Source organism: Nyctereutes procyonoides, unplaced genomic scaffold, assembly GCF_905146905.1.
Source record: "Nyctereutes procyonoides isolate TBG_1078 unplaced genomic scaffold, NYPRO_anot_genome, whole genome shotgun sequence".
NCBI classification, from domain to species: Eukaryota; Metazoa; Chordata; class Mammalia; order Carnivora; family Canidae; genus Nyctereutes; species Nyctereutes procyonoides.
In genome coordinates, this window is record NW_026575120.1 from 264304 (window position 1) to 277880 (window position 13577).

The window sequence follows — 13577 nt, forward strand, 5'->3', positions numbered from 1 at the left end:
TTTGAGCTCAGCCACCATCCCAGGACAAGAGGGAAGTCCATTTGGCAGGCTGTCATGTCACTTTGTGAAGCTTAAACATTTAGCCTTCCAGCATGTCTTGCTTTCTGCATGATCAGAGAAAGTATTCACCTCGTCCAGTTTAGTGCAGTGTTTGTCAGAGGGCAGGAAATCTTGGCCTCAGTCTAGTATTATGTAAGTGCCCAAAAATCCCTTTTTGTTTTTTTGAACTCCTATGAACACAGAGCTTTGTAACCCTGCCTTTGCCTGCCTATTATTCTTCAGAGAGTTGAGTGGGTTGAAAGATTTTGAAAATCATAGTTTTAAATACCTAGTTAATGTTTCACAGCCTACGTTGCTTGACCTTCCTGCTATCACAATGCAAGTCACATTTCCCCAAGGGCAGGTTCCCTGTTTCTAACTTATTTCTTATGAGCAATTTTAATACTGGTGTTTTTTTTTTTTTTTGATGTTTTTTCACTTGATGGGTATTTTTTGTTTTTGTCCCCCCCCCCCCCTTTTTTTAAGTTGAAAGCTTTCCTCTGGATTTAAGTTGTGTTGGTTTTTTTCCTCTGGGAAGAAGGAAAAAAAATTTTTTTAAACACAAACAAACTTGCAGTTGGCATAAAATAGAAACAAATAGAAAATATTGGCTGCAAATGCTATTTTCACAAAGTTTTCCAGAGGAAAAAGTTATAGCTAATCATTTCCATATTTGCCTGGAAAATAGTTTGAATCTTTGGAGTCTTTACTATTCAGCTCTTTGGTAGGAGATTATATGTAAGCAAAGAGCTCCTTTCTTAACAAGGTTAAAATCTGCTTATTTTAATGAAAAGTGTTGTACAATTTACTTGACCACAAAATGTAAGCTTTTGAACAACACTGAACCAATTTTAGGTAATGCTTTTCTTCTTGTTTAATTGCCAAAAAAGGATTTTTTTTTTTTTTTTTTTTTTTTTAGAATCTAGCACACATAAAGAATGGGCTTCTGAAACTCAGAAATAAATATACAAATAAAGCCTAAATCATTACAAAGATGAACATCTCACCAAAGCAGTAGTATATGATTGGTCTCAAGCTGGTGAGGGCTTTTTTTTTTTTTAAGATTTTATTTATTCATTCATGAGAGACACAGAGGGAGCAGCAGAGACATAGGTAGAGGGAGAAGCAGGCTCCCTGGGGGGTGGGGTGGGGGGGCAGCCAGACTGGAACTCGATCCCAGGACCCTAGGATCAGGTCCTGAGCTGAAGGCAGACCCTCAACAACTGAGCCACCCAGGTGTCCCTTTTGAGGGCTTTTGGAAGTGACTAAGTTTATTTTCTTTTCTCTTTTAATTCATATTGCCTATTCACCAATTTAATGTGCAGTATATTTTATTTGTAACAAAATAGAGTTGTAGACAGTTTGGCATCAAAACAGTGAAAATGAAGGAAGAACTTTAAAATATGCTAACAGAATAGAATTATCCAATCAGGAACAGAAATTTTTTTTTTAATTTTTTTTCTTTATTTATGATAGTCAGAGAGAGAGAGAGAGAGAGGCAGAGGGAGAAGCAGGCTCCATGCACCGGGAGCCCGACGTGGGACTCGATCCCGGGTCTCCAGGATCGCGCCCTGGGCCAAAGGCAGGCGCCAAACCGCTGCGCCACCCAGGGATCCCCAGAAATTTTTTTTTAAAAAAAGAAGGAAATTAACAAAATGATAAGGGTAAAGAGTGAAAGTTAGCTATCGTGTTAAGCTATAGTATTTTTACTCAAAAGTCTGTAACCATCTGAGACCATCTCTTTATGTGGCCACAACTTCAACCAACCTGTAAACATAGCTTCCTAGGCATCGAAACAATGGTGAAGCCCATTCTCTCACCATATTCTCTAAATGTGTATGTATCTGCCTAGATGAGACCCAGGGGCAATTAATTTATCCTACCCTCAAGCAATTTAAGAAATTCATATTACTTTTTGATAACAAATTGGTACCTAATTCTTGCTTCAGTAGTCAAAGAACTATCATGGCAAAGAAGAATACAGGGATAAAAGGAAGAGTGGAGGGGATCCCTGGGTGGCGCAGCGGTTTAGTGCCTGCCTTTGGCCCAGGGCGCGATCCTGGAGACCCGGGATCGAATCCCACGTCGGGCTCCCGGTGCATGGAGCCTGCTTCTCCCTCTGCCTGTGTCTCTGCCTCTCTCTCTCACTGTGTGCCTATCATAAATAAATAAAACAAAAAAAAATTTAAAAAAAAAAAAAAAGGAAGAGTGGAAACTTGGTTTTTAGCAAAAACATCTAAGAATGCATGGACTGTTAGAAATTTCAGTGGGTTAGCCTGGGAGGTTGAGCCTGGGAGGTTATAAGACTCTAACAAGAAGATTACTATTTTGAATTCATCTCCAGATGTTCAGAATGATTTATATGCTTGAAGTCAAGATAACCCATATTAAATTGTTTGAGGTTTTATTTCTACTTCCATTTCAGCGTCATAGGAGTGATAAGTTCTGTTATCCTGTCAGATAAAGCTATAAGCTCCACTTAAATATACTGTAATTAACTGAATATATATAATTTTTTCATTATTTTCCACAAAAATCAGAAATAAGAAATCAAATTCCTATTTTATTTTTGTGATCATGTCAAGGAGTCAGATGATCATTAAATACTAGGAAAGGAAATGAGACTTGCCTAATATCTACTGGAAGACATCCAAGATGCAATTTTAAAAAGCTGATTATCTATACCATGTGTTTATCTGTCTCCATTAGTATTGAGGTAATCTTATCCAGAGGCTCCCATGGGGGTGGAAAAAGACACATAACAAATGTTACATTACTTTGTTTTGCAAACAGACTGTTCAGAGATTTTTAATGATGGGTATAAGCACAGTGGATTTTACAAAATCAAACCTCTCCAGAGCCCAGCAATATTCTCCGTTTACTGTGACATGTCTGATGGAGGAGGATGGACTGTAATTCAGAGACGATCTGATGGCAGTGAGAATTTTAACAGGTGTGCTAATTATGACGTAAGGATTTATTTGGAGTAGCATGTGTGAGATTAGAAACTAAGCCTTTTTATTATATCCTGAGGTCTATAATTAGAATTTCACTCTCTAAGTAAGAGTACTGAAAGTTCATTTAGTAATCAAGAAAATGTTGGGGGTTGTGAGCAGTAGTTGGGAGGGGTGGATACCTGGGTTACTCCAAAGGTCCTTTCGGGTTTTGCTAAAATCAGCTTTCACTTTAAATTTTTTTAGGGGCTGGGATGACTATGAAAATGGCTTTGGAAATTTTGTTCAGGAAAATGGTGAATATTGGCTGGGTAATAAAAATCTTCACTTACTGACCACACAAGGTAAGGTTTGCCTGTTACCAAATTCACTTGAAGTACGATTAAGAAACAACACTAAGATGTTTTTCACTAAACCATAGGCAACGGAACCAATTCAGTAACTGCTGTGTTTTGCAGATGGCCACGATCCCTTCTGGGCAATAATCCCCCTTATAAACTGTGGTCACTTAAAACTAGGACCAGAAGCAAAGAAAACTAGATCTGGACTGGAAATGGGAGATTTCTCATATATTTATTTTCTATTTCCAGAAAGGAAATATAATGTCATCATCCTTTTTAATGCTTCAAGTTCCTCAAATTATACTTGGGTCAGCTATCTACTGTCACAATAATAGTATGTAACAAACCACTTCAAGATTTATTGGCTTAAAGTCACAAACATTTATTATTGCTCACAAATGCACAAGTTGGCTGGGCGGTGTTGCTCATCAGGGCTGCGTGCTGCTGATCTTGGCTGGGCTTGCTCATGGGTCTGTGACTGATGTCCTGGCCTGCTGGAGGCTGGCTGTTGTAGTGGGTCTCAGATGGAATCACTGGGCTCTGCTCTTTACCGTCTCTCACCTTCCAGGTAGCTTGCCTGGACCTGTTCTTGTATTGCAGGCAGTGTTCCAAAAAAGAAAGAGTTCAAGTACCGAAGTTTCTTGAGACCTAGCCTTAGAACCGGCACATGATCATTTTTACTGCTTTCTTCTGGTAAAAGCAAGTCACAGGACCAGCACAATCTAATGGGAAACAAAACAAAACAAAACAAAAAAGGGAAACAGACTTGATGGAAGGAGTTACAAAGTGGCATTGCAAAGGTTGAGGCCAACACTTGGGTCATTGAGGCTGTTTTTGCAAAAAAATACCATAAGAAATCTTCTTGTCTCTATCCCCTTCACCTTTTATTTTGAAAAATTTCAAAGATACAGCAAAATTGACAAAAGATTCAACCTACCCCCTAGATTCTACACTAACATTTTAGTGTTTTTATTATTTTAATCACATATATAGCCATCCAGCAAGCTGTTTTATTTTATTGACACATTTCAAATTGAAGACATCTGTATGATTCCCCCTGTCTTATGTACTGCATGGGTATCTTCTGTTAGGGTTCATTATTTGTCTAAAATATCATTAGTTTGATGAATTTTCTAAGCTTCTCTTTCCCATGATCATTTACTCCAGCTCATTGCCTTCCTTGTCTCAAGTGTAAAGCCAAGATCATAGGCATCCCCACTGAGGTCTGATGCAGAATGTTTTATAAAAGGCAATTGTATTGCTCAAGAAAGTATGCTATATCATACTGGCAATGCATTAAACATAAAAGCAAGAGTTTGCTTGTTTCATCCAAGTTAAGGAAAGTTATTGGTATTTCTATATTCATAGTTCATAAGTAGGATTATAATTATAGGAATCTTTGAGACACCAGAATAATAGCTAGAGAGAATAGATAATTTTAGAAGCCTGATAACTTTCTTTGCTTGTCCTTCTTGTGATCAATGCTCTCTAAATTTATATAAGATATCCCTTCCTTCAATGTATTTATTTTCCTAGTTTTGAGTGCTTTATGATAGATATATAACACTTATCATACCTGCTTTTTTGGGACACATTAATAGTTATCTGGTTTCTTACTGAAACTATGAAAACTCTAAGAAGTAACACTTGGCTCTTCCTAAATACACAAAGTTCAAAATTATTTGTCAAATTATTTTTTTTTCAAATTATTGTTAAATGCTTATTCACCCAGATGTACTTTGCCAACACATCTGCTTCCCCTTTATGTTTTAATTGGTGTTCAGTCTCCTACTCTCATGACAGCAAAAATGTATTTATCAGTTCCAGGCTTCACAACCACATATCACATCATCCCAAGGAAAACCCATGCTTTGTCCCTGCATTCTTTAATTGTGAGAGCACTTAAGGCTAGTGAATTTCCTCTGAAAATAGCCTTATCCCCATTACATAAGTTTTGACTGGAAGTGTTTGCAATAAAATGAATTTAGGAATGGTCTGTAATTGCATTTTGATTTAGTTATTGACCATAAAGATATTTAGATGGTTACCTGAAACATTGAGACTGAGACTTCGTATCTCTCCTACAATGTAAAGTGTATTTTAGGAGAGTTAACTTAGCCTGCCTTACTGTTCTCATCCACTTCACAGTCTTGGTTCATATAAGCTTTCCTGCCTTTCAATAAGATTAGAGGGGTTTCTTCCAGAATTCCACATTAGAGAGCTCCAGGAGAGGAAGAGTCTGGGGGCTAGAGTGCCACCGCCAACAGAAGCCCACACTCCTCCCACACTCAGTAACAGCCAATCCAGCATTCCCTGCCCAAACAGCCCTGAGCTTGTTTCTAGGACCTGTTTATGCCTCTTTTCATCTATCCCCCTTGAGAAGATTGTGTTGCTGGTGGGCACATCCCTAAGCCTGAGGGGAGGTAAAGCAATAGCTTTTCATGTGGGTGTAAAGAGAGCTTGGATGTGCGGGCTGGAATGTCCACAAATGTGGACAAGGCCCTTTTTTGTGCATGATGGAGAATAGAGATAGGGAAAGGAAGAGAGGAAGCAGACCATACACGAGACCCGTGCGATGGAGTCCAGAGGGCCTCTCCCTCCAGGCTTGCAGGTTCTGACTTGGAATCCCAAGGAGACGAAGACACTAAATTCAAACCCAGCCTCATAGGTCATTGTGAAATATTATCTATCGAAGTAGGAGGATAGAACATATATTATCTAAGTTAGTTTAATTTATAACTCTCTGGCTTTTGACAATAGTTCTGTTTTCCAAAAAAAAGAATAATCTTTGTGATTCACAAATGATGGGACAATGGAGAAAAGATCACTTGATGATACCAACTAACTAGTTCAATTATTATTTACTTTTAAGATCAACGTTCTTAAAGAAAAAGCAGACAAATCTTTAAACTTCTTAAAACTTCTATTGTTTCACTTTTAGATTTTTTTTTTGAGAGAGAGCAAGATTGAGAGAGCGTGTGTGTGTGTGTGTGTGTGTGTGTGTGTGAGCAGGGGGAGGAGCCGAGGGAGAATCCTAAGCAGGCTCCATACCCAGTGTGGAGACTGATGTGGGACTCGATCTCATGATCCTAAGATCATGACCTGAGCTGAAATCAAGAGTCCAATGCTTAACCCCCTAAGCCACCGAGGCACCTCTCATTGTCAGATTTCTTTTTTTTTTTTCATTGTCAGATTTCTTAATCTGGTAACTAAATAATGACTTATTTTCTATTGTTCTTTGTCAAATGAATTGCACTAGCTTTTACCAGTAATAGATCTATAAAAAATTTCTATCTTTAATATTTTGTCCCTAGCTATTTTCAAGTAAAACACACAATAAAATGTTCATTCTGTAAATACAACGGAGTCACTGTTTATTCTTTGAAAACTGACTCATGGCAGAAGGAAATGGTTCAAGTAAAATAGAGCCTTGAATTGTTTTTAACCTCAATTAATCAATGTCATCTCACACATCAGAAATACTCAATAACTTCTTGCTTTCTTTTTTTTTTTAGGAGACTACACTTTAAAAATTGACCTTGCAGATTTTGAAAAAAACAGCCGCTATGCACAATATAAACTTTTCAAAGTTGGAGATGAAAAGGTACTCAAATTTTCAAATAAGTAGCATCAGGAATTAATTGTGTAAAATATAAACCCTGAAGTCAGAGGAAACAAAATATACAGTAAAACCTGTTCTTTTGTTTATTAAATAAGCAATTATTAACATTAACTTAATTATTAACAGTAAATAAAACATTATAGTGACAACTAATAGTGGAAGTTGCCTCTTTTCCTTTAGAATTCCTATGAGTTGAACATTGGGGAATATTCTGGAACAGCTGGAGACTCCCTTGCTGGGAATCTTCATCCTGAGGTGCAATGGTGGGGTAGTCACCAGAGAATGAAATTCAGCACATGGGACAGAGATCATGACAACTACGAAGGGAACTGTGCAGAAGAAGATCAGTCTGGCTGGTGGTTTAACAGGTTTGCATTTTATAAACATAGTTGCGATGGCGTTGATGATATCTTACTGGTCGGCATTAATTATAATATGGGAGGTAATGCTGTCTTCTTTGTAGTACTGGTATTATTAAGTAATCATCCTTATTAGAATTCTTCAGTGATGATGTATTTTTGAGGATTTGCTCATTGTGTGCATTAATAAAGCTTGAAAGGTATTATAGAAATAAATCAAATTACTGCTTATACAAAGATTGCTTGCAAACTGAATTATGGGCAAGTTATCATAAACAGTTGACCACATGGACATGAAGATATAGAGAGCATTTATATATGAGAAATATTTTCAGCGCTCTAATAACCAGTTTGGTCTTTCGCCTTCTTCTATCACATGAAATGGCTATATTATTTTTGCAATTTTTTCTATGTGAAACTATTTTTCAATCACTGTGACTTCCATTAAATCATGGAATCCGGGACACCTGAGTGGTTCAGTGGTTGAGGATCTGCCTTTGGCTCAGGTCAGGATTCTGGGGTCTGGGGATTAAGTCCCACATCAGGCTCCCTGTAGGGAGCCTGATTCTCCCTCTGCCTATGTCTCTGTCTCTGCCTCTCTGTCTCTCATGAATAAATAAAATCTTAAAAAAAATTTTTAGTAATTGAATCCAAGGTCCTCCCAATACAGAAATTTCCTCTAAAATGTTCTTGACACCTAATTCCACCCTCTGGCTGAATACTTCAAAGTTACTTTATCAACTAGCTCATTCTGTTTCTTAATGTACTCAGTTTTCCTTTTATTAGCTTGAAATCTGCCTTCTTATATCCTGCCAGATTTTTTTTTTCTCAGTAGTTATAGAGAGTTGTAATTCCCTTTCAACATAACCCTGCAGGCAATGGATGAGAAGATATTTACTGTATTCCTCAATATTTTCTCTTCTCTTGGCCAGATATCCTTGACTCATTTCACTGTTCTCCACCCAAGATGGTTTCCAGATAGCTCCCTTTGTTGTAATTACAAAGTTTAGGCGAGAATGGAAACTTCATACAGTCTTCCTTAAAAATAACCTGAGGGGTCTGCTCTGTCTGCAAAGCAGATGTGCTCCATTAGGCAGTGCATGAGTTTTGAATCTTTTCTCTTTAGAAAACAAGGACCACCTCAAAATGTCTGATGTTAGATATTCCATTATAGAATCTTTAGTGAGTGAGTGTTTCTGGAGTGTCAGGTTTTTCTATTTTTGAAGACTATCCATTAAGTTCCACAATCCAAATTTTAACCTTATTTTTGTGATGTAAGTCTTTTAAGAGCATTCTGCAGTCCTCTATCTTATTAAGTGGAGGTATATCAGGCATATGTCAATTTTCCCTAAAATCCTGAGAGTCCTTCCTAGGAACATCAGTTATTGTGACGTAGATTTTAGAGTCGTAGATTCTACGGAGAGACAGCTAACTGTAGGTAGTGTGCTGTATGTGTCATGTTGAAACTAAGTGGTTGTAAAAACAGTATTTCTCTGGATTTTGCTTTTTTAAAAGTTTGAGTGCATTTAGTTTTTGGTCACTTGTAAAGTGGAACTGGAACAAATACAGCAGTGAGAGAGGACAGAGAAATAAAGGGATCTTTCCTTCTTACCAAACCAAAGGTGATGATAGTCTTTTCCCTGGTGGTTTTCTTGTGCTTTTAAAATGCCATCTTTGTTACCATCTCTTCCTTCTCCTTATTCCTCCCCTGTCCTTTTAAGTTAGCATTGTGTAAAAATTATCAGCATTATGTAGAACTTACCTATAATTCACTAAGTTGTGAGATCCCTTAATGTTTGATTTTGAACAGAAGACCACATACAGAAATAACAATTTTATCTGTTAACAGTACCATGAACCAACCTCGTTGACTGGCTGCTATTGTGTCTAGAGGACAATTGGCACACATATCAACATGGGCAAATAAATGATTTACTTGACTTTAGATATAGGAGTTCAGACATGATAAAGAAAGGCAATTCAGTAGCTGAGGCTGCTGAACTTTTCATTATCCCTGAAGTCAAAGAAGATAAGTCTGTACAAATGGAAAACCAGTAAAGCTGGAGAAAAAGTCAATTGTTCCAGAAACTTGGTGCTACTTCTGCTGTGCATTCTATTCCTCTTACTTAATCTTATCATTTTCTTCCCTCTTACCCTCTTAAAAAAAAAAAAAGCTTTTTTTTATAGTTCTTCTTTGTTTTTAAATTTTATTTATTTATTTATTCATGAGACACACACAGAGAGAGGCAGAGACATAGGCAAGGGAGAAGTAGGCTCCCTGTGGTAAACCTGATGTAGGACTCATCCCAGGACCCTGAGATCATGGCCTGAGCCAAAGGCAGATGCTCGACCACTGAGCCACCCAGGTGTCCCAATCCTATAGTACTTCTAAGTTACATGAAATGTTGGCACTTCATAATTATCGCTCACCTGCAAGATGTTCTTTCTCCACATAGTAAACCACTCACAGAGTATTTATTAATGACTTCTCTGCTTTGCTCACGCAGAGCTCATGTTTTGCTTTTCACCAGTGCAGCCCCAGCCATTTCCCCATCTAGTCGCAAGTTCAGGCTTTTTCAGAAACTGAAAGGTGCTATAAAATTGGTCTCAGAATAGCTAAAAATTTTTATGTTGACCATGCTGTCAGTTTTCCTAATGGGATTCAAATCACAGACCAAATAAAAATTGTTTATGTCTCTAGGAATACAGAGATAGGCCAAAATATATATTCTGGAGGCTTAGAGTATTTTTTTCTCTAACATTACTTTCCATGTAGTTTTAAAAACACAGTAGGCTTTTGATTCTTGCAGATTTAGCATACGTGGTTTCTGTTACATCCAGTTAAATTAGGAGACTGTCCAGATGGTCAGCAGGAGCAAATCACTAATCTGGTTAAGTGATCCAAGCCAAAAACTCAGCATCTATGGATAAATTATATGCTCTTTTGATTCAGTAATTTGGGTACTTTCCATAGATTTTTCAAGACTATCCCTTGTGAATGTTCTCCTTATATCCTATTGTCCTCCATTCTTTTTGTTGGTTAACCAATAAAGAAATATGTCGTAACTCATTCCCAACAGTACACAGAAAATTATCACATACTCTTAGTTATCCCTATCAGGGACAAAATTTATAGATTTTAAAGGAGGAAGTGGGACATTTTGAAATTTGTGATAAGCTAACTAACTTATCTAGATTGGAACAATATATGTTAAAAAATTAGCTCTGCAACTCGGACAAATGATTATTGGTTGATTGCTGGGAAAACTTTAAATGGTAGTTTAGGCTTTGTTTTCCTACCCTTGAGGTTAAAATAATGGAGATGTTGGCGATTTTTAAAAGGGGAGGAAGGGAGTTTGCGGCGTGAAAGCTAAGTCTTGGCAGCAGATGGATGAACACGTAAGAGCTAATTATCCAGGGAAGCTGGCAACAGAGTACCATGCCACACCTTGTTTTGTTAACCCATACCACTCTTGCAAAGGCCAAAGGTTACAAGGTCATGTTTTTGTTTTCTCGTTTTTGTTTTGTTTTGTTTAAAAGCTATTAAGAACAGAAATGCTTCTTTTATAGTACCTACAGGTGACCTGGGTTGTATCCTAGGATTGGTTTTGGCACTAAAATCCATCACTTAAAAAACCCATCTGCTGATGAAATATCCTGGCTTTGGAAATTAATAAATATGACATTGTATAAAAAATACATAATTCATAGTTTTATTTTATTTTATTTTATTTCATTTTATTTTTATCATTTGCTAGCAAATAAAAGGGCTTGGAAAGTTTATTTTTTCTAGTCCGACTGTTCTGTGTTTCTTTTTCTTCCCACTAGGTGTCACTCTGCAAACCTGAATGGCTTCTACTACCCTGGCCCGTATACGGCTAAAACAGACAATGGGGTTGTCTGGCATACCTGGCATGGATGGTGGTATTCTTTGAAATCTGTGGTTATGAAAATTAGGCCAAATGATTTTATTCCAAATACTGTTTAATTTTCTCTGCTGGGCTTTCTTTCTGTAATTCATCTAGGTTTAAAGGGATTTGAAAAACAGCAGTTCTAAACACACACATGCATGTATGATGATGGCAATTGTTATGTGTACTACTTTTCATTCCTACTTACCTTTATTACTTAATGCACTTTCAGTACAGCAAATATGTGTACTCTTCAAATAAATATAGATTAATGAATTCCTATGTGCAGAAGGTTATGATAAGCACTTATGTTGAACAAAAAATAAAAAGCACAGAATATATAACATGTCTTGGGTAAATATATAATAAATTAAGTATGAATGCAGTTGAAAAAAACATATGAAAAAAATCCAGTAAATAACGAATTGCCAAATCCACTGCATGGACAATAAATATGAGTTCGGATTTGAACTCAGGTCTCTAACTACAAAACTGGAACTCATAAACACGATATAGTGTCTTAATCACTACAAAACATATTTTGGGGATGTTTGTGTAGGTTAGACACTTCTTTCAGATGCTTCATTTTCATTCTTACACTAATCCTGTGGGACATTGTTATCCTCCTGTAACAGAGCTAAACATTTGACGATCTGAGATTTTGTGACTGCTCTCAGTTACAAAGCTAATGATTCAAGGAACAAGGACTCAAATCCCAATTCATTCAAGTTCCGATCCAAAATTCAGTGTTTAGCTATCATGCTACAGCTTCTTGTGGATAGAACTTGGATGAGGTGTAGTAAAAGAGTAAGAGTAAAAGGGTAAAAGTAAAAGGGTAAAGGCAAGATATTCTTTAAAATATTTGAGTGCCAACTGTCAGGCACAAAGGACATAGTTCAAGCCCGAATGAAGCTCATTCTTTTTAATTAAGACATGCACTATAATCAGAAATATAGAAATAATTTTAAAAGCTGATTAGTATGAAGGAGAAAATATGCTCCTGGGGAATGTACAGCAGGGGACCTGACCTGGCTTGGTAGGAGGGGATCCAAAAAGCTTCCTGGAAGAACTAACATTTTGTGCTGAGATTTTTAAACTTGGTGTATGTGGTAGATCAGTGCAGGTTGAGGGAAACCTCCTGTAAAGAACACAAAGTAGGAAAGTGCACGAAAACAAAACAGATCAGAGAGGCAATAGAGTTTCGTGATCCTTAAATCCTTAAACCAAGGATTCTGCTACTTGATAGCTGTGTGACCTTCGGTAAGCTACTTAACTTCTCTGAGCCTCAGCTATCTCATCTGTAAGATGAAGATTAGGATAGTACCTGCCTCACAGGGTTAGGTTGAGGATTACACAAGTATTTCAAATAATGCCTTGCATATTATAAGCAGTGAACAAGTACTATGTGATTATTAGTGTAGTAGGCATTCAGGGAAATAATAACAGATGACTTGAATAATAGGTCACATAAAAATCCTAAGGTTAGTTGTACTTTATCCTATCTCCAACCAGTCCTCCAGAAGCAGTGCTTCTCAACTTTTAATGTCACACAAATTACCTGGGGTCTGATTAAAATGTAGATTTTGATTTGGGGCTGGGGCCTAAGATTCTAGTTTTTTAAACAAGTTTGCGGATGGCGCAGATGTTGCTGGTCTAGGGATCACAAGTTGAAAGCAACAGTGTAGGAAACTGAGTTCTATGGGAGAGTCATAATACAGGAAGAAAAGGGCTCCTTGTTCAAATGACTTTAGGAGATGATCTATTGAACAAAATTAAACAGATTTCTTCTTTTTAATATTCTACTTTGCATTCTGAATTCCTAAGAGGGACATATACTATGTTGCATTTTTATATCTATTTAGGAGTGTGGTCAGCTGCAAGGTATAAGTCACCTGATTCTGGCAGTCCAAACAAACAAGGATTTGTTCATCTTAACAAGAACTCAGAAGGTGGAACATTCAGTGCTTTGCAATGTGGAAGTGGGTATCTCTGCAATTCACTTTGCTTTTCCCTCAAAATCACAGGTTGTCCACCGCAGTTCCTGCTTTGAGTCTGAGTCAAAAACAGGAAGAAGGGTGAAGGGTCAACAGACTTCAATTTATGCCCTATTGGCCAGACTTGTGTTACGTGGCCACCCCTTCTGGAAGTAAGATCATGAAAGAGCAGATCTAATTTTTCAGTTTTTAGAACACACAGGCAAGAGAAGTGTCTGCTGTGACTCCTCAATGTTTGTCTTTTAATGCGGTCTTGTGAGAACATGATTTCATATGTCACACTTTGGGAAGGCATAAATAATGGGGCACGAGTGATAATTTTAAATATGGGTATTATTTGCCCAAGTAGTAGCCTAA

General features: G+C 37.2%; 1 protein-coding gene across 1 annotated transcript in view; it reads left to right on the top strand.

Moving 5' to 3' along the window:
• Window positions 1-11580, top strand: part of FGL1 (fibrinogen like 1) — a 30060-nt gene extending 18480 nt beyond the window's left edge. Inside the window, exons 4-8 of the mRNA XM_055335377.1 lie at window positions 2833-2992; window positions 3240-3337; window positions 6850-6938; window positions 7137-7324; window positions 11144-11580. Coding sequence (XP_055191352.1) covers window positions 2833-2992; window positions 3240-3337; window positions 6850-6938; window positions 7137-7324; window positions 11144-11303 — 695 coding nt within the window. The 3' untranslated portion in view covers window positions 11304-11580. The remainder of the gene's footprint in view (window positions 1-2832; window positions 2993-3239; window positions 3338-6849; window positions 6939-7136; window positions 7325-11143) is intronic.
• The last annotated feature ends 1997 nt before the right edge of the window (window positions 11581-13577 follow it).